This window comes from Bos javanicus, chromosome 13, assembly GCF_032452875.1.
Source record: "Bos javanicus breed banteng chromosome 13, ARS-OSU_banteng_1.0, whole genome shotgun sequence".
Taxonomy (NCBI): Eukaryota; Metazoa; Chordata; class Mammalia; order Artiodactyla; family Bovidae; genus Bos; species Bos javanicus.
In genome coordinates, this window is record NC_083880.1 from 64,476,756 (window position 1) to 64,496,250 (window position 19,495).

The 19,495-nt window shown below is 46.7% G+C and overlaps 1 protein-coding gene across 1 annotated transcript in view; it reads left to right on the top strand.

The window, feature by feature from the left end:
* Window positions 1–19,495, top strand: part of MMP24 (matrix metallopeptidase 24) — a 54,835-nt gene that overhangs the window by 15,556 nt on the left and 19,784 nt on the right. Inside the window, exons 2-4 of the mRNA XM_061437375.1 lie at window positions 10,074–10,222; window positions 15,078–15,194; window positions 17,363–17,667. Of these exons, the coding sequence (XP_061293359.1) occupies window positions 10,074–10,222; window positions 15,078–15,194; window positions 17,363–17,667 (571 nt within the window). The remainder of the gene's footprint in view (window positions 1–10,073; window positions 10,223–15,077; window positions 15,195–17,362; window positions 17,668–19,495) is intronic.

The window sequence follows — 19,495 nt, forward strand, 5'->3', positions numbered from 1 at the left end:
AGGAGATCCAACCAGTCAATCTGAAAGGAAATCAATCCTGAATATTCATTGGAAGGACGGATGGTGAAGCTGAAGCTTCAATACTTTGGCCACCTGATGTGAAGAGCTGACTTATTGGAAAAGACCCTGATGCTGGGAAAGAGTGAAGGCAAGAGGAGAAAGGTTGACAGAGGATGAGATGTTTGGATGGCATCACTGACTCAATGGACATGAGTTTGAGCAAGGTCTGGGAGATGGTAAAGGACAGGGAAGCCTGGCGTGCTGCAGTCCATGGGGTTGCAAAGAATCAGAAACAGCTGAGCGACTGAACAACAATGACGACGACAAGTGGACTTCTAGTGGCCCAGTGGTTAAGAATCTGCCTGCCAATGCAGGAGACATGAGTTTGATCCCCAGTCCAGGAAGATCCCATGCCTTGGGGAGCTAAGCCCATGCGCCATATCTACTGAGCCCGCACCCTAGAGCCTGTGCTCAACTACAGGGGAAGCCACATCAGTGAGAAGCCTGCACGCCACCGCGAGAGAGTAGCCCCTGCTGGCTGCAGCTAGAGAAAGCCCGTGCACAGCAACAAAGACCCAGTGCAGCCAATACATAAATAACTGAAAAAATTAAAGAAAAAAAAAAAGAATTGTGATAAGAAGGATGAACGCTGACCAGGGATGTAGGTGGAACTCCTGAGTTGAGAGTTCAAGGAAGGCTTCCCCAGAGAAGGAAGAGTGTGATCTAGATAGAAGGAACTATGTATGTCAGAATCTGGAAGTGTTAGAACACGGAGTGCTAGGTGGGGAGTGGTAAAGAGGCTGCAGAGGTAGTCAGGAGCCATATCATGATGCCTCGATTAAAAAAAAACACTTTATTGAGGTAAAATTGACATACAAAAAGTGGCACATATTTAATGCATACAACTAAATGAGTTTAGAGATAAGTATACACCTGTGACACCATCACTACAATCTATGCCATCAACAAATCCATGACTTCCGGAAGGTTCCTCCTGCCCTCTTTATTTCTATCATCAGCATTAGCATCATCGTCGTCTTCTGCTAAGAACTTAAGGAGCTGCCCTTTTAGCAAATGTTCTAAGTGTATAATACTGTATTGTTAACTATAGGCACTATGTTGAACAGTATGTCTCCAGGATCTAGTCATCTTGTGTAACTGACACTTTGCCCCGTTTGACTTACACCTCCCGTCTCCGCCTCCCGTGAGAGCTCTTGATGGGAAGACTTTGAAGCTGCCTCAGGATATTTGCACTTTCTGATCCCTCTTCCTGGAATTCCTTCGCCTCCTGCAGGTCCCTTGCTCTCACGTGACTTCCACAGAGACGTTCCCTAACTAGTCTCTATAAACTAGCTGTCCCATACTCGCCATATCCTCACCCTGCTTTATTTTTCATAGCACTGACTGTGACGTGGCTCGTCCGTGAGACTGTAGCTAGAAAGTAAAGAGAGTGGTGTTTTTGTCTGATGTTCTATCCCAGAGCCCAGACCACATGCCTGGGACATGGAGGTCCTCAGTAAGTAGGTCCTCAGTAAAGACTTACTGAATGAACAGATAGATGGAAACAAAGTTGATGTTTAGGAGGCAGAGCCAATAGTTCTTTGGTAAAAGACAATGTGGGCCAAGGAGAGGGAGGAAACCTGGGTCATAAGAAGCTTCTGGTTTGATGCCATAGCCTGGCATAGGAATCTAGCCAAAGGGTATTGAGCATACTGTGATCTGAGATCAGGCATTGCTCTGTAGGAGCGTGAGGTCCAGAAAGTCCTGAAAGGGGAACGGGACACTTGACTAGTGACCTGATAGCATGAAATGCCTGGTTTCAGGTAAAACTTGAGTTTGAATCCTGCCACTTATTAGCTTTGTGGCTCTGGATAGTTATTTAACCTCTCTGAACCTCAGTTTCTTCATCTGCAGATTGGGGATCATAATTCCTACCTTGTGGGGTTGTTGCAGTCTGGAGTGCCTGGTACAGTGCCAGGTATATAATAAATGTTCTAATAATAGTAACTGTTGTCATTTTGGGGCTTCCCTGGTGGCTCAGTGGTAAAGAATCTGCCTGCCATGTAGGAGACTCAGGTTCCATCCCTGACTCTGGAAGATCCCCTGGAGAAGGAAATGGCAACCCACTCCAGTATTCTTGCCTGGGAAATCTCATGGACAAAGGAGCCTGGTGGGCTACAGTCCATGGCGGGGGTGGGGGTGGGGTCACAAAAGAGTCAGACACAACTTAGCGACTAAAACAACGTTATTGTGGTTACTATAATTATAGTACGATTTATAATTCCATAAGATGTTATAGAAAAACCCAAATGAACTTTTTGGCCAACGCAATAGAACATCTCTATTAAAAAGTAGTTTATTTTTGTGAGTCTGGATCTATGTCCTGTGATCTTCTGTGCTGATCTTAGCTTGGCCCTCTGTGCCAACGAGAATAAATCTCCTTCATCCACAGCCATTTGGCTTTTTAAAGACAGTCCTATCCCCTGCAGCCCTCCCTTCTCCAGCCTAAACATCCCTCATCTTTCCTCCTGGGCTACAGTTCCTATGAATGTCTGCCTCACTTTCCTGACCACTCTTCCTCAGTCATGCTCTAGCTTGTCCCTGTCTATCTGCATCTACAGGGCTTCCCCATGGCTCAACAGTAAAGAATCCACCTGCCAATGCAGAAGACACAGGAGACCCTGGTTTGATCCCTGGGTCGGGAAGATCCCCTAGAGGAGGGCATGGCAACCCACTCCAGTATTCTTGCCTGGAGAATCCCATGGACAGAGGAGCCTGGCGGGCTACAGTCCATCGGGTTGAAAAGAGTCGGACACAAAAGCAACTTAGCATGTGCTCACTGCATCTGCAACTTCTAGAACTGGACTTGGACCTGCATCGTCACCCTAGATTATGACCTCAGCTGCCCCAACTCTTTGATCAGGAGCTTTGATTGTTTCTCATTCCAGTCCATGCTTCCAATTTTGATACCTTCCTGCCTGTCCCTTCTTTGTAGACTTTGCCTCTGACCTTTTTGATATTACCTTCTCACCCTCTGTGTTCCTGACCAAACACCGGATCTTAATCATCCCCCTGCTCCGTGCCTGTACAGTCTGGTTTGCCCAACCAGGTGTGAGGCTCCTGAACACCCCCAGGAGACACCCTGTCTTGGCCCATCCATCTCTCTCCTCCCCCATGGCCATCTCTGTTTGCCAAGAGCAAACGGCAGCACGCCAGTTGATCTGCTTCTGGCCGCCTCCTTTGACACTTCTAATCTCACCACCGCCTCTGCTGTCTGCCGCTCCCTTCCCACTCCAGGCCACTTTTTTTTCTCCTTGTTATTCTCCACTCTCTCCTTTGCCTGCCACTACCGCTCGACGTCTCAGCTTCCGCTTCTCAGCTTAGGCTTCGCCCGAACCAAAATCCCGCCTTCTGGCCTGCGGACCAATCACGCGGTGTTGCCTGTGATCACTGCATCTCTCTCCGGCTCAGCCCAGCTATTTTGGTCTCCGCTCGCACTCTGAGATCTTTCTCACTTTCCTGTGGGTTGACACCTCTTTCAGCACTTAAAGGGTGACAGACGTCGTCTTAGAGTTAGTTAACTGAGCTGTAAAGTTTAGAATTCTGACGTGGCTGGTGGTGGATTAATGGGTCCAGGTGTAAAAAGATGAAAGTTAGGTCATTCTGTTTAGCCTTGAATGGGGCTTCTTTCCTTTAGCGAATTTTATCTTGTTTTGATTGGGACCATGGAGCCTGTTGCCTCATCAAGCAAAGTCAAACCACAAAAGATGGAATTTCAGCAAATAGTTTTTTCAGCACCGAATCGATGCCATGGATTGTGCTTAGTGCTTTCGTGTGTATTACTCATTAAACCTCCCTAGATGAAATTCCTTCGTGGGTACACAGACAGTACCTCCTAGACCAACTGTTAATTCATTCCTTAATTCACTCACTCTGATTATTTATTATGTCAGGCACAGTGCTAAGTACTGTAGCAGATATAAAAATAAATATGACAGTCTCTGCTCCTTGGGAACCAATCTAGTGAGGAAAACATCAACCAACGGTGTGATACACTGTGGAAGCTGTGTTTAGAGCAGCAGAGAATTAAGCACTGCAGGGGGGAAGGGGGTTGCCCACTAGCTCTGCCAGGGAGAGCCTAGGAAGGTTTTCCAAAGAAGGTGACATTTCAGCTGGACTTTGAAGGATGAGTTTGCTAGCATGCCTAAAGAGAATGGGCTCTGTTGGCAGCAGGAATGGCCTGGAAATGTGAATGGGCAGAGAGTGTTCTGGATCAGGGATGACTGCAGTGTAGAAGACTTGCTTCAACGTCAGGAACTTCTGCTCAGAGAAGTCAGAGGATTGTCTGGGTCACAGAGCAGGTAAATAGTAGAGACAGGGTTAAACAGCGGAAGTTGTCTGGTCCCTAATGCGTAGTCTTTAGCCTCCCACCTTGTAATACACACACTCCCACCCGCTCACACACACACACACCAGGTCCAATCTCAATGACCCTGACTTAGAGCTGTCATTTGGCCAGACCTTTCTGCTCCCATGTCTGCTCTTAGGGGTCTGCCCCTGAGCCTGAAGATTGTCCCCAGTGAACCTGGGAAGGAAGCAGAACCCAGAGAAGGCAGATCCATTCCAGTGTTTGTCCATAACCTAGACATTGGCCAACGTCTGAGTACTTAGATCCTAACTCCCGACACTGCCGAGCTAGACTCTGTGACCTTCATAATAGCTCCTGCTTGGCTTCAAGATGCTCCTTGCTTGAATTCCCTGGTGGTTCAGATGGTAAAGAATCTGCCTGCAATGCGGGAGACCCAGGTTCAATCCCTGAGTCTGGAAGATCCCCTGGAGAAGGGAATGGCTACCCATTCCAGTATTCTTGCCTGGAGAATCCCTTGGATAGAGGAGCCTGGAGGGCTATAGTCCATAGCGTCACAAAGAGTCAGATACTACTGAGAGACTAACACTTTGCTTGAATATCCAAAAAAGGAGCTTGGTAAACCTGGTTGCCCTTTACCAACTAGGAGCTCCTTTCAATCCCCCCAAATTTTAGAAGAGAGTTTATGCCAAAAATTCTCTGTTCCCTGTCTCCTACAATATCATAGTAATGAGGACAGGAGGGGAGAAAATTGTCAAATTCCATACTAGCTTGAAGGCAGGTGCTCAGAAAAATACTCTGTTGACCAGTTTGTTGGAAGCTTCTGTCCAAAGTTCCCCAGCCGGGACTTCCCCGGTGATCCAGAGTGATTAAGAATCGTCCCTCCAATGCATGGGACACAGGTTCAATCCCGATCAGAGAACTAAGATCCCACATGTTTCGAGGCAACTAAGTCTGCGTGTGGCAAACCACAGAGCCCAGATTTTCCAAGGAGGATCTTGAGTGTCGCAACTAAGACCCAACACAGCCAAAAATAAATAATTTTTTTTTAAAAAAACCTTCCCCTTAGTGTTTTTTTTTTTAATAGTTCTTTAGCTATTTCCCAGACACTGTAATTCATCCTAATTGGATTTTAAGAGAATTAACTAATGGAGTCCACAAATAAGGAGGAATTGGATTTTAGACTGGTACCACACCTCTTTTGGGAAGGGTTTGAGGCAGTTTACAGAGTGAAACAATCTTTTTAAGTAAGATTTTTAAGGATGAAACACAACTTAGTGGTCAGAAAAATGAAAAAATAACAGCAACTTGCAAGCATCACCGTGTTCCACACTTATGTGATAAATTTGACCAAAAGATTCCCAGCAGAAAGGCCAAAGAGGAGAACCACTGGGTTACCCAATATGCATTTGCTGAAACCAGAAAGCACACAGAATCTCCTGTAGAGACGCCGTTTTCCTCAAGGTAAAGCTTGATGGAGAGGGATTGTGTTTGGTCTCAGTAAAGCCGAGTGACAGGGCGAAGAGAACGACTCCAGTCAGCTGTCAGTTCTCTGCACGCAGTGCTCCCGGTGCTGTGTGAGAGGTGGTCAGCCCCACAGCTCACCGAGAGCAGGTGGACACGCTGACCCCCATAGCACCCTCACGGTGGCTCTTGGTCCAGGGGGAGGGCAGGATAACCAGACTTCAAAAGGCAGAGAAGGAGTCAAAGACCGTGTTTTCCACCTTGATTTTACGAAAGGTAACAGAGACACCATCCAAGGGGATAATAAACGAGTCACTTTTGAGTGATTATGTCAGGTACGTTCGATCACTTCAGCTTAACAGCAATCTTGTAGAGGAGGGTCACTGTTTACATTTTACAGATAAGGAAAGTGTTCGTTGCTCAGTCGTGTCCAACTCTTTGTGACCCCATGGACTGTAGCCTGCCAGGCTCCTCCAGGAATTTTCCAGGAAAAAAGACTGGATTGGGTAGCCATGCCCTTCTCCAGGGGATCTTTCTGACTCAGGGATCAAACCCAGGTCTCCTGCATTGCAGGCAGATTCTTTACCATCTGAGTCATCAGGGAAGCCCACAAATAAGGAAACTGATGCTCGATTTGCCCAAAGGCACACAGCTGGCAAGTGATGAACTGGGATTCAACCTCAGAACTTTGTGCCTCTTTCCCATGATAGCGCCCTGTTTATCCAATCCAACAATTCTTCAATGAAGTTTCTATAAAAAACATAATGCGGCCTTCTGACTGGAAAGGGCTGAGTAACACGGTACAGGGATTTAATACTTTGATGACATAACTGACCTGGGAATAGAAGTTGGAGCTTGATGAATGAACAGGTAACTTGTCAGTTGCCCTGTCGTGTCCATTTCCAGATGGGTTTTTTTTGGCTCATCCGAGACCATGGTCAAGTCACAAGTGATTCTCTGTGATTTGTCCACTTTGTAAAAAGATAATTAATAGTGTATCATCTCTCTCCACTTCCCTCCTTTCCAATCCTCTCCACTCATCACCATACTCCTCTTCCCCAAGTTCCCACCATTTTAAATACTGCTCAGAATGTGCCATGCTCTCCAGCACCTCCAGGTAATTGCACATATCCTTCAAGCCCTAGCTCAGGACTTCCCTGGTGGTCCAGTGGTTAAGAATTCACCTGTCAATGTAGGGGACATAGGTTCAATCCCTGGTCCGGGAAGATTCCACATGCCTTGGAGTGACTAAGTTCATGTGTCACAACTCCTGAAGCCCACATGCTCTAGAGCCCATGCTCTGCCACAAGAGAAGCCACCGCAATAAGCCCTCACACCGCAACCAGAGAGTGGCTCCCACTTGCTGTAGCCAGAGAAAGCCCATGTGCAGCAACAAAGTCCCAGCACAGCCAAAAAGTGATTAATTTTAAAAAGATTGAGATGCCACCACCACCTGGAAGCCTCCCCCGAGTTCCCCTTGCTCCCCATCCCCACCCTTCCATGTGGATAACATGCCCCCTACTTTGTTCTTCTATGGAACTCTACACATCTGATTTTTAGTGCTGTATTTTCATGATGGGTTTATTTGTTGGTCGGTGAGCTCCTTATTCGTCTTTGCATTCCAGGAGCCATGCACAGTGCCTACTAGGTAGTCCATGCCCGGTAATGTTCATTAAATGGACACAATGATCAACTACTGTGTCAGGGGATCCCTGGGCACCAGATATGGAGATGAGTAAAACATGGACCCTTCCCTGGAGGAGTTCAGAGTCTCATAAATACAGTAATGATTGGAGCCCAATATTACAAGAGGGCTTCCCTGCTGGCTCAGTTGGTAAAGAATCCACCTGCAATGCAGGAGATCCCGGTTCAATTCCTGGGTTGGAAAGATCCCCTGGAGAAGGGATAGGCTACCCACTCCAGTATTCTTGGGCTTCCCTGTGGTTCAGCTGGTAAAGAATCTGCCTGCAATGTAGGAGACCTGGGTTTGATCCCTAGGTTGGGAAGATCCCCTGGAGAAGGGAATGGCTACCCACTCCAGTATTCTGGCCTGGAGAATTCCATGGACAGTCCATGGGGTCGCACAGAGTCAGACACAACTGAAGTGACTTAGCAGCAGCAATATTCCAAGAACTACACTGTCTATAACAGGGGATTTAGGGAATACAGAAGAGGGGGAAAGTACCGGGCTAGGGAGTGAGGTAAGTCTTCCAGAGGGAAGACTAAGGTCTTCCTTAGGGAGACTTCCTAAGGGAAGACTAAGCCTAATTTATAGGCTTAACCTTAAAATAATGAAAGATTTTTGCCAAACTAAGAAGTATGCCAGGCATACAGGGGGAAAACATACAAAGGCATGACAGAGATTCAGCACTGGGGGAAGCACAAGAAGTATTGAAACCCTGTGCCAAAATTTAGAATGAAAAACAGGTTGTAGATCTCTGATGAAAGAGTAAAGCTGTCGCTCTCTTGGGGATGTTTTAAGACTTTATTATTCTGACTATTTTGTTCTTAATCAGTCAGATGGATTTCATCACAAGGCAGTAAAGATGTGACAGCCTCCTTGGTGAAATAAATAATAACTTATTTATAGTTTCTGGTCTGCCTCCTTCCCAAAATGGTTTGATTTGACTTGTCATAACAGACACAGCCACAATAAGATGTTCATATAGAAACAAAGAAACAAAATTATGAGGACTTCCCTGGTGGTCCAGTGGCTAAGACTCAGCGCTCCCAGTGCAGTGGGGAATGCAGGGGGCCCAGGTTCAATTCCTGATGGAAGAATAGACCCACATGTTGCAACTTAGAGTTCACATGCTGCAACTAAAAAAAAAAAAAAGATTCCATATGGCACAATGAAGATGGAAGATCCCACATGCCACAACTAAGAACTGGTGCAGCCAAATAAATAAATAATATTTTTTAAAAAGAAACAAAACTGTAGATGGGAAGAGCATTAATACAGCTTCTTAAGGTCTTTTTTCTTCATTTGCTCACTTGGTGTTCAAGATAATCTTCTGAGGATGGGCGGCAGTTTCCACGTGACTTAGAGACGAGCGTGTACGTGCACTCTCTACAGGACATGCTTGTGGGCTCCACAGATGCATGGATGTTTTCTTCATTTTCCAATTAATGCCACAGATATTTCCCGGTCCTCTAATTTCTAGCTGGTCAGTGAAAATACTCATCTTTACTTTTCCAACCTTCAGATTCATTGTCTGAACTTCTTCATCCAAGCTACTTTCAGATTCTCTTGCCCTTTTAAAGTTTATCTCCTTTTTTTTTTTTAATGACTCCATGCATAACCCTTAGATAAGCACAGAAAAAAGAAGTCCCCCATGATATTATAACAAAGGCTAATCACATTCATTCCTTTTTTATTAAAATTTTTTTTTACATTATTTCAGGCTTTCAAAAAAGTTTTCAAGAATGGGACAAAGAATTCCTAAACACCTTTCACCCAGATTCCCCATCTCTTAACATCCTACCACATTTTTTTTTCCCCTCTCTCTCCTCTCTCTTTCTCTAATTTTTTCCCTGAATCTGTTAAAGAAAATGTTGCAGACTTCATGCATTTCATCCTTATGTAAGCTGAAACACTTCAGTGTATATTTCCTAAAAGCAAAGAATTCTCTTACGTAGCTATATTATTTTTTATGTGTGCCCTTCTAGACTTTTTTCTATGCTCATATTTATGTAGTTATATATAAATTAATACCCTGGTTTATTTTGTTTCTATTTATTAATAATAGCTTACTTCTTTGGAGGGATTAGCAATGAAGACTGTAGATAATCTCATTATCTACAGATAATCTATTATCTACAGATAATTCTATAAAAGGTTCCTAAGGCAGACTCTGTCTCTAGATACAGCGGGTGTCTGGGGAGCTCAGTGTTCATCAAGTCACTCTGCTTCAGAGAATGGACTGCTCTGGTCCTCTTGCATGTCTAGTCAGTGGAAACCACTGAGTACATGGTAAAGAGACGGGGTGCTGGAAAGGCTAGAAGGCATTTTAATCTTTATTCCATAGCCAATAGAAATTCAACGGAAGCTTGATAGCAGAAGAGTAAGCCAACAAGAGCTGTGTTTTTTGGAGCTTCATTTGACAGCGTCTGCAGGAGGGAGTGAAGGAGACAGAAATCAGAACATGAGTCCTTTAGTCCCTTGGGTAAAATGGTCCCTAGTTTCAAGCGCAGATGAGCCTTCCCCGAATGATGCGTTCTTTTCTTTTGGCGTGTCTTTCAGAACTGGTTAAAGTCCTATGGCTATCTGCTGCCCTATGACTCACGGTCATCTGCGTTGCACTCAGGGAAGGCCTTACAGTCAGCAGTCGCCACGATGCAGCAGTTTTACGGGATCCCCGTCACCGGCGTGTTGGATCAGACAACAATTGAGTAAGATTTGCACAGGACATTGTGCCTTTGAACTTCTCAGAGTTACGTTTGGGTTCACATTTGTCATGGCCTCATCTGTATACCCTACCCATTCTACCTTCCTATCTCCCACTCCTGAGTGTCAGCTGGAAGAGCATACCCCAAGGTGCCCTCTCTTACGTGAGCTGGGGATGTGTTCTGCCGTAAACTTGCTGTGTGACCTTGGACAAGACTCTTGACCCTTCTGGGCCTCAGTTTGCCTATCAGCACAGTAAAGGGTTTGGTTATAGGTGGCCTTAAATCTCCTCTGATTCTAATAACTTGTGGGTCTGTGAGTCACCCTTCTGGCATCCCTGAGATGTACACATCTCACTAGATACAGGAAATTCTAGAATAATGATGGCAAGTCTTGTTCCACTTTTCCCATTTATTAAACATTTGCTGAATGTCTGCATGTGCTGGGCAGTGGGCTTGGTCCTTTGATCCCTGTGCTCCAGAGGCTCCCCATTTAGTGAAAAACACCATCAGCTAGCTCTGCTAGTCTAGAACTCAGAAGGAAGCACTGAATCTCAGGGAGATACTTAAGAGATAATGACAAGTAGGCCAAACCACACAGATGGTTTTATACTCAAGGAGAAGATAAAGAGGAGGGAGAGAAGAGTGACGAGGGTGGAACCCCCAGGGGAAGGAGCCACCTGAGAAGTGGAGGAAGCCCGGCAGGGATACCATGGCCATTGTGGGGGGCAGGGGGGATGGTCAGCAGGGTCAGCTGTCGAGGTGGTCAAACAGGCGGCTGAAAGGTGTCTGCTGAGTTTAGTAACAAAGAGGGCGTTGAAACCTCCCTGGAATGATGGCAGCAAAGTCAGATTGCGATACGGAGGAGAGGTGAGGAGTGCCGATGGCAAACATAGGGGCAACTGTCAAGAAGCTGAGCAGTGGGAGTTTCCTGTTGATCCAGTGGTTAGGACTCCAGGCTTTCACTGCCGTGGCCTGGGTTCAATCCCTGGTCGGGAAACTGAGATCCCATAAGCCTGCCCGCCCCCTCAAAAAAAAATGCTGACAGTGAAGGAAAGGAGGAATAGATGTGGCTAGAGAGGGATGAATTTTTATTTAAGATGGGAGAGAGTTGAGTTTTTTTTGTCTCCAAGGAATAGCCATGAAAGTTATTAAAGCTATCTAAGAAAAGCCGTTACTGACATGTTTACATTGCTGTGTTTAAAATGGATAACTAACGAGGACCTACTATATAGCAGAGGGAAATCTGCTCAGTGTAAGTGTGGCAGCCTGGACGGGAGGGGAGTTTGAGGAGGAGAATGGATACGTGTATATGTATGGCTGAGTCCCTTCGCTGTTCATCTGAAACTGTCACAACATTGCTAATCGGCTGTACCCCAATACAAAATAAAAAGATTTTTTTAAAAAAGACATAAAAAGGAAAAGCCATACTGCCAGGAAGGCACGGCCAAGAGCTTGGAAAGAGTTTCCTCGCGGGGGTGGGGGTGGGGGGTTGGGGGAGGGCGGTGGGGGGTACCCGAACTCAGGTGGAAGGAGAGAGCAGGGCTTAGGGAGGATGCAGGCAAGTAGGCGGCTGGCAGAGAACAGGAAATGCAGCCAGTGGTGGATCCAGGATCAATCCACCCCTTGGGTGAGTCACTCCTTGAGGTAATCATCTCTCTAGGTCTCAGCTTGCTCATTTACTGAAGGGGTTGGGGGAGGGGGGGGGGGGATGGAGGGGAAATGTTGGATTTTGACTCTCCGATTCTAGATTCCATTATTCTAAGCCTCAAGCTTTCAAATAAAATTTGGTGAGTCTGGGGTTTTATGATCCCATAGTCCCGTAAGAACATTTCCTGTGCCTCAGATCCTCTGATTGTGAGGTTGTAAACCCCTGAGGCAATACACTTGACAGCTCCTGTGATGCTGTGAGTGAGTGGACGCCGTGGGCCTGCGGCCTGGGGAGCCCGGCCCTTTCCAAGCCGAGGTTATTTTGAGGGCTTTGCTCAGGCCTCATGGCAGCGCCTCCTGTGGCTGCAGCACTGGTGGCTCTGCTGAGGCACCACCTGGCCCTGGGTTTCGCTCTGTTCCAGAAGCCCCAGGCCCGCTGGACCGGATTCAGGGAGTGGCAGGTGGCAGCAAGAGGAGGAGGCGGAGGGAGGGGGCTGGCGTTTCCCACTTGCCGCTCTGCTCTGCACCCCTCTTTGTAGGAAGGAGGGTGGGGTTGGGGGGCTCTGTTTTGGAGGCACAGGAAGGGAGAAGGTAATTAATCCCAGACCTGAGTAGGGAGCGTGTTTGTGGGGAGAACTTGGAGACCTTCGTTTCAGCTCCAGCTTTGTGAGCTCGGGTGTCGTTGCCTCTCTCTGAGCTGAGAGAGGTCTTCCATGTCTAGCTCCACCTTGCTGTAGCAAAGGTGCCTCCTGGGTCTCTTCCCAGGGACTCTCAGTGAAAGGAAGCTAGATCAGCCCCTCAGAGGATTATTTTTGAGTGTCTGCCTTGGGAAGTGTCACACATTATTCACTCCTTCATTCGTTCAACAAACATAGCTCCTCTAACCCAACCTAGTGCTAAGCAGAGGGAAAAAGAAAAGAAAAACCCCAACTTTTGTTTGTTCAGGTACATTAGTTGAAAGTTCATTTATTCATTCAACAGAGTCCCAGTCCTGCCTCACCCTAACCCTAACCCTAACCCAGTAACTTGAATTTTGCAAGTTACTGGTGTTCTCTGTGTATCTTTTCCCTTGTCTGTAAAATTGGGGTCAGTCATTTCTGATTACTTCACAGAGTTGCTTTGAGAACCAAATTTGTTTTTTTATTTTATTTTAATATTTATTTATTTGGTTGTGAGGGTCTTGGTTGCAACACGAAGGATCTTTAGTTGGGGTATGGGGAAATTCTTAGTTGCACCATGTGGGATCTAGTTCCCTAACCAGGGAACAAAACCAGGCCACCTGCATTGGGAGCCCAGAGACTTAGCCACTGGACCACCAGGGAGTCCCTCAAATTAATTTTTTTAAAAAGGAGAATGAACACTGAAAATTATACACATTTATATCAATACCTGTTATCATCACTATTTAGTCTTTTATTATTAATTTCTGAGTGTGGACATTCTAGGTGAGGTAGATACAAAATGAGTGGGACCTGGTTAAGTCCCTCAAGGGGCTTTTAATATTTGGTTAAAATATTCTGTCTCCTTTCCTCTCTATTGCCAAAGGCAACTGCTTTCAACCACTGGAAATGAGGAAATGAGGTCAGACAGTTTCCCCGCAGCGATCTCAATCTCTAGTTCAGGGAGCTGGTCATTAGGGCGACAAAGGGACATGAGATGCAGGGTGACCCTCCCAATCAGCCATGATCTTTTAAATCTCCTACCCGGGCCCCTAGTTCACATCTCCAAAGAGGTCCCAGGCTCACTGTTCCCTAAGGCAACTTAACTGATAACAGTCATCAGGATTTACTTAGCTCCTAGCACAAGGCTAGCTTCTAAGGACAGGATGATGAATATGACTCATTCCTGTCCTCAGAAAATTTACTATTTATTCGAGGCAATAAACTAATAGATTTCAAATCACAGTACAATGTAGTTAAGTGCTGTGGATAACTACACTCTAAGTTCTACAGTTGTTCAGCCACTTTTTGAACATCTGGAGTGATATAAAATTTACTGTTTTCCAAGCTGTGCCTTTTTGCCACGGGCTAGTTCTCATTCATTCATTCAACCATCACCCTTGAACACCTCCTAAATCAGGCACTGTGATGGCACTGGGAATACAGGCAAGGTTCCCGCCCTCATGGACCTTAGAATCAGGTAAGAGAGACAGAGGATAAACAACAAGCTAATATAAGATGTCATTTCAGGCAATGATAAAGGCCATGAAGCAAAATCAAGCTGGGTAAACAGTTAGAGGTGGGATAGTCGGGGGAGGCTATTATTTTAGATAAGGTGGCAGGGAAGCCCTCTTGGAAGGGGTGACATTTGAGTGGAGACCTTCATAAAGTAAGGGAACAAACCGTGTGAAGAAGAGCATGGCAAGCAGAGGACACAGCACATGCAAACACCCTGAATTGGAATGACCTTAGGATGCTCAAGGCACAGCAGGGAGGCCCCTGGAGCTGGAGCAGAGTGGACGTGAGGAAGGGGATAAGGTGCCTGGTAGAGGGGTGATCGCAGATCATGTGGGGGCTGTGGGCCAAGGCGAGGAGTTTGTTTTGATTGCTTTTAAATATGTAATTACTTGACTGCTCTGAGTCTTAGCTGCGGCACTCGGGATCTTTAATCTCCATTGCGGCATGCAGGACCTTTACTTGCTACGTGTGAACTTTGTAGTATGTGCGATCTAGTTCCCAGACCAGGGACCAAACCTGGGAGCGTGGAGTCTTAACCACTGGACCCCCTGGGAAGTCCCAAGGTGAGGAATTTTGATTTTATTCCAGGTGATTGGTAGTTTTAAAGCAGAGAGTGATGTGATCTGATTTCACACACAGAGCATGTCCACAGGCACTCCCTCCTTGAAGGCTCCGCACAAGCTAAGACCAGGGAGAACTGTAATTCTCGCATTGCCAATGAGGAGGCTGAGGCTCACATTGATTCAGTCACTGGCCTGGACTCGTGCGATTAGTGGCAGATTTGGAACTAGCAAGCCCGTGTCTGCTGACTCCGAGTCTGTCACGCAGCAGTGCTTCTTCGTATTCAGTTAGGAATGAATGAACAGACGAACAATCGATGGTGTTCCTGTTGGGGACCCCATCAGAGCCAGGGGCCCAGAGTTTAGGTTGTGTGCACGTTGCCATTCAGCTTGGGACCAGGGATGCTGCAGTGCCTTCCTAGAGTGTCCAGTGGCCACAGCGTCTATGTGGATGTGTGTCCTCTCTCTGCCCAGGTGGATGAAGAAACCCCGGTGTGGTGTCCCAGATCACCCACACTTGAGCCGAAGGCGGAGACACAAGCGCTACGCCCTGACGGGACAGAAATGGAGGCAGAAACACATCACCTACAGGTGCCTCGCCGCCCCCTCCTCCCTGGCATCGGCTCCACCCTCTCTCAGTCATTTCCTGGCCTGAGTTTCTGAAGTTCACACTGTCGGAGGGTCTGTGATCAGGGCCTGGCTCTAAGAGCCTATGACTTTGTCTTTCTTGTAGCATCCAGTGATTGCTGGGTCTCCAACTTCAGGTTTGTTTGGTCCTTTAGGGGCTGATGAATTATGTTCTGTTTAGATTCCTAGCATTTTCAGTTACGGAAAGTGGGATATGACTTGTCTGATAACTTTCACCTGGGCTAAAGAACCGTGGCTGAACTCATCCTCCCTACCACCGCTTGCCAAACCCCACTCCCTCTCATCTGGATCCCTTCCCCACTTGGCCTGATTGATGGACTTCAGCTGAGATTCCCAGCATAGAGTTCCAGTTGTTTCTTAAGGACTGTAAAGAGCTGGGGGCTGAACTGCAACAGCGTTATCCCTTTTGGGGAAACCACGGGCAAAGCAGGAGCAGGCTCCAGGTCAGACCAGTGACCACAGGCAGGGATGCTGGGGCCCATCACAGGCGATGCAGACATCTGGATTCAGATGGGGTGGATCCAGGGCCAGGCATAGTACAGGCTTGGCTGCGCCCTGGTTGCCACCTCTCAAGTCTCTGATTCCATCTCAGGTGGATCCCCTGGGTTCAGGAGTAGGATCTAAGACAGAGATCTTCAGAGTTGAGCTAAGGGTTCTCCTGGGGCTTCTCTAGTGGCTCAAACAGTAAAGAATCTGCCGGCACTTCAGGAGACCCAGGTTTGATCCCTGGGTCAGGAGGATCCCCTGAAGAAGGGAATGGCTACCCACTCCAGTACCCTTTCCTGGAGAATTCCATGGACAGAGGAGCCTGGTGGGCTACAGTCCACAGCATCACAAAGAGTCAGACAGGACTGAGTGACTAACACTTACTAACTTACAAGGGCTCTCCTGTTCACAAGCTGTAGAGGCCAGAACAGAATTTTTCAGAAATCTGACAAGAGAAGGAAACTTAAGAAGAATCTGGGTTAGAAACCGGATGGACTCTTAGAGTCCTCCAGAAGAGGCAGAGTAGATGAAGAGAAAGAACTGGCTCCTAACTGAGCTCTGACCTTACCTTATATCCTGCGACCTCTCTGGGCTTCAGTTTCCTTATCTGTAGAATGAGTGAATAGTCCTTGCCCCAGGTGTTCATGGGACAGAGCAACCAGAAGTGGTGATGCTCCATCAGGGAGAACCATGCAATATGGATACAGTAACCCCACATAACTGATTCAATCAGATGCCACCCTATACTAGCTTCTGGGTAGACAAATAGTAGTAGTTGGGGCCAAAGACTTAAAAAACGTTTTCAATTGCAGTATAATTGCTTTACAATGTTGTGTTAGTTTCTGCTGTACAGCAACGTGAATCAGCTATAGGTATACATATCTGGGCTTCCCAGGTGGCTCATTGGGTAAAGAATCGCCTGCAATGCAGGAGACATAAACAGAAACAGTTTCAATCCCCGGGTCGGGAAGACCCCCTGGAAGAAGGCATGGCAACCCACTCCAGTATTCTTGCTTGGAGAATCCCATGGACAGAGGAGCCTGGCAGGCTACAGACCATAGGGTCACAAAGAGTTGGATACAGCTGAAACAACTTGAGCACACACACATATATCCCCTCCCTCTTCAGCCTCCCTCATCACACCCCTCTAGGTCAACACAGAGCTCCGAACTGAGCTGCCTGTGCTATATAGCAGGTTCCCACTAGCTATGGTAGTGTATGTACATCAGTGCTATTCTCTCAGTTTGTCCCACCCTCTCCTTCCCCCACCCCCTTTCAAAGAAAGGGATGTTCCACTAAACTCTCTACAGTGTAAGAGTTTTTATAACATTTATAAATGTACATATTTTATGTATTGGGAGAAAAACTTAAAAATTAGGAAATGCCATGCACCAACTTGATTTTTTCCTACAAATTCAACATAATCTTTTTCAGAGATCAAATACAAAAACACCGAGTAAAAGGCAGGGCGAGGACCCAGAGCCTTGTCTACCCAGCCTCTTCCTCAATCCCTGGGCTACCTCAGCAGAATTCTAGGCCCACACAGCTTCTCGTGTTCCTTTTAGCTCTGCTAGTCTCTAATTTCCTGTCTGTTCCTCCCTGTGGTTTCTCCCCTCTCTCACCAGCATTCACAACTACACCCCAAAGGTGGGTGAGCTAGACACTCGGAAAGCTATTCGCCAGGCTTTCGATGTGTGGCAGAAGGTGACCCCGCTGACCTTTGAAGAGGTGCCATACCACGAGATCAAAAGTGACCGGAAGGAGGCGGACATCATGATCTTCTTTGCCTCTGGTTTCCATGGCGACAGCTCCCCATTTGATGGAGAAGGGGGATTCCTGGCTCATGCCTATTTCCCTGGTCCAGGGATTGGTGGAGACACTCACTTTGACTCAGACGAGCCGTGGACGTTAGGAAATGCCAACCATGATGGTAAGGTCATGAGGGGACCGGGGATTGCTTGGCTGTCAGGAAAAGAAGCCCTAAGGAGGAGCTTGGAGGATTCCATAGTTGAGTTACCTGGTTTCCAGAGATTCTTGTCAAACAGCTGAGAACCTAAGAGGGTGGGAACTGCGGTCAACACTCGATCCACTGGAGCAGGGAGATGAGTCAGATCACTTGGTTCGTGGTCTAACTGAATGGAGTTGGGAGGAAGTGTAGGCCATGACTAAGAAGATAAAGGAATGGATCAGAGACTGGAGGAAAAGGTTAAATGGGGATTAAAGCTGAAAGTGGTAGGCTCTGGCCTGACTGATGAAGACTTCAAAGGCCACACTGTGGGAAGACATGACTGAGTCACCCTTACGTCGACCTCACAGGTGAATAACAGGCCCTGTAATTACTCTAGCATCTTCTGTGTAGGAGTAATAACAAGACTCCTCAGGTTGCAAGAGTTCCTCGTCAGTATTCACTTGTAAGTCTCTTGCTTAGTAAGTAGGCAAGTGTACATCATTATGCCCATTTTAAAGATGAGTTTGAGGCTCATATGGCATAGGTAGTAGGCGGCATTGCAGGGACTCAACTAAAGCTCAACCACCTGGCCACGTGACCTGGGTGAGTCGTTCACCCTCAGTCTCCTCATTTATCAAATGAGAGTCTGGATTAGGTGACCTCTTCTGACTCTAATAGAACGTGACGCATGTGTTTGAACATTTAAAAAAGACACTGCCAAGGAGACTTCCCTGGCAGTCTAGTGGTTAACAGGGGCACAGGTTCGATCTCTGGTCGGGGAACCAGGATCCCACATGCCACACGGCGTGGCCAATTAAATAAATAAATACAAATTTTTTAAATGTAAATAATAAAAATATAAAAAAGACACAGTCTCTGCCCTCTGGAAGTCCAGAGTGGAGTGGGAAAGACAGATGTGTACAGAAGTCACCCTGTCACAAGGCGGACTATACTGAAGGACGTAGCAGAAGTACCAAGAAAATCAGTAGGAATCTAGAGGGAAGAGGGACAGAGGATTTGATTTGATTCTATTTTAGATTATAATAGGTTAGAATCAGGATGTTACTATTCTAAGGTCTATGTCAAATATTTTCCACATACTATATAATATGTATATGTTATTATTATTATCCCCATTTTACAGATAGATAAACTGAGGTGTAGAGAAACAGTAAGTAACCTACTAAGGTCCCTACTAAGGGCCCACAGTTGCTGAATGGGGAAATAAGGCTTCAAACCGGGTGTGTCGACTCCAGCTTAGCCACCATGCTGTTTCCATGGCTCTCCCACTGTAGGGCATACCAGAATCACCTAGAAACTTTTTTTTATGAATTCTGATTCCAGGCTGCAGGCCCCTGACCTCTTGCCATTCTGATTCTCTGGTTCTGGGGTCAGGAATTTGCACGTGAGAATTTGCATATGGTCTCATAAATTCCCCAAGGGCTTCTGAGGTAGGCATTCAAGGAGCACCATCTTAATCTGCAGTTTCCCTAACTTGCCTGATCATAAGAATCAACTGGGGGTTCTTATTATAAATGTGGATTCCCAGGCCCTTTCCCTGGAGATTCTGATTCTTAAATTTGGGAATCCTTAGTGATTTCTTTGTCCTTGGTGATGCTTCAGGCTGAGAGCAGCCTTTAAATGCCCATTTCCTCAGAGGCTGTGTCTGCTGCAGACCACCTCCTTGAGAGCTTTTCATATCGTTGCATAGATCAGGGACCCGGACTTGGCCTGCGTGTCAGAGGGTGATCCACAGGGTGGCCTGGCCAGCGCTATGAAGCCGCTCGTTCTTCCCTGGCCCCTCCCCTCT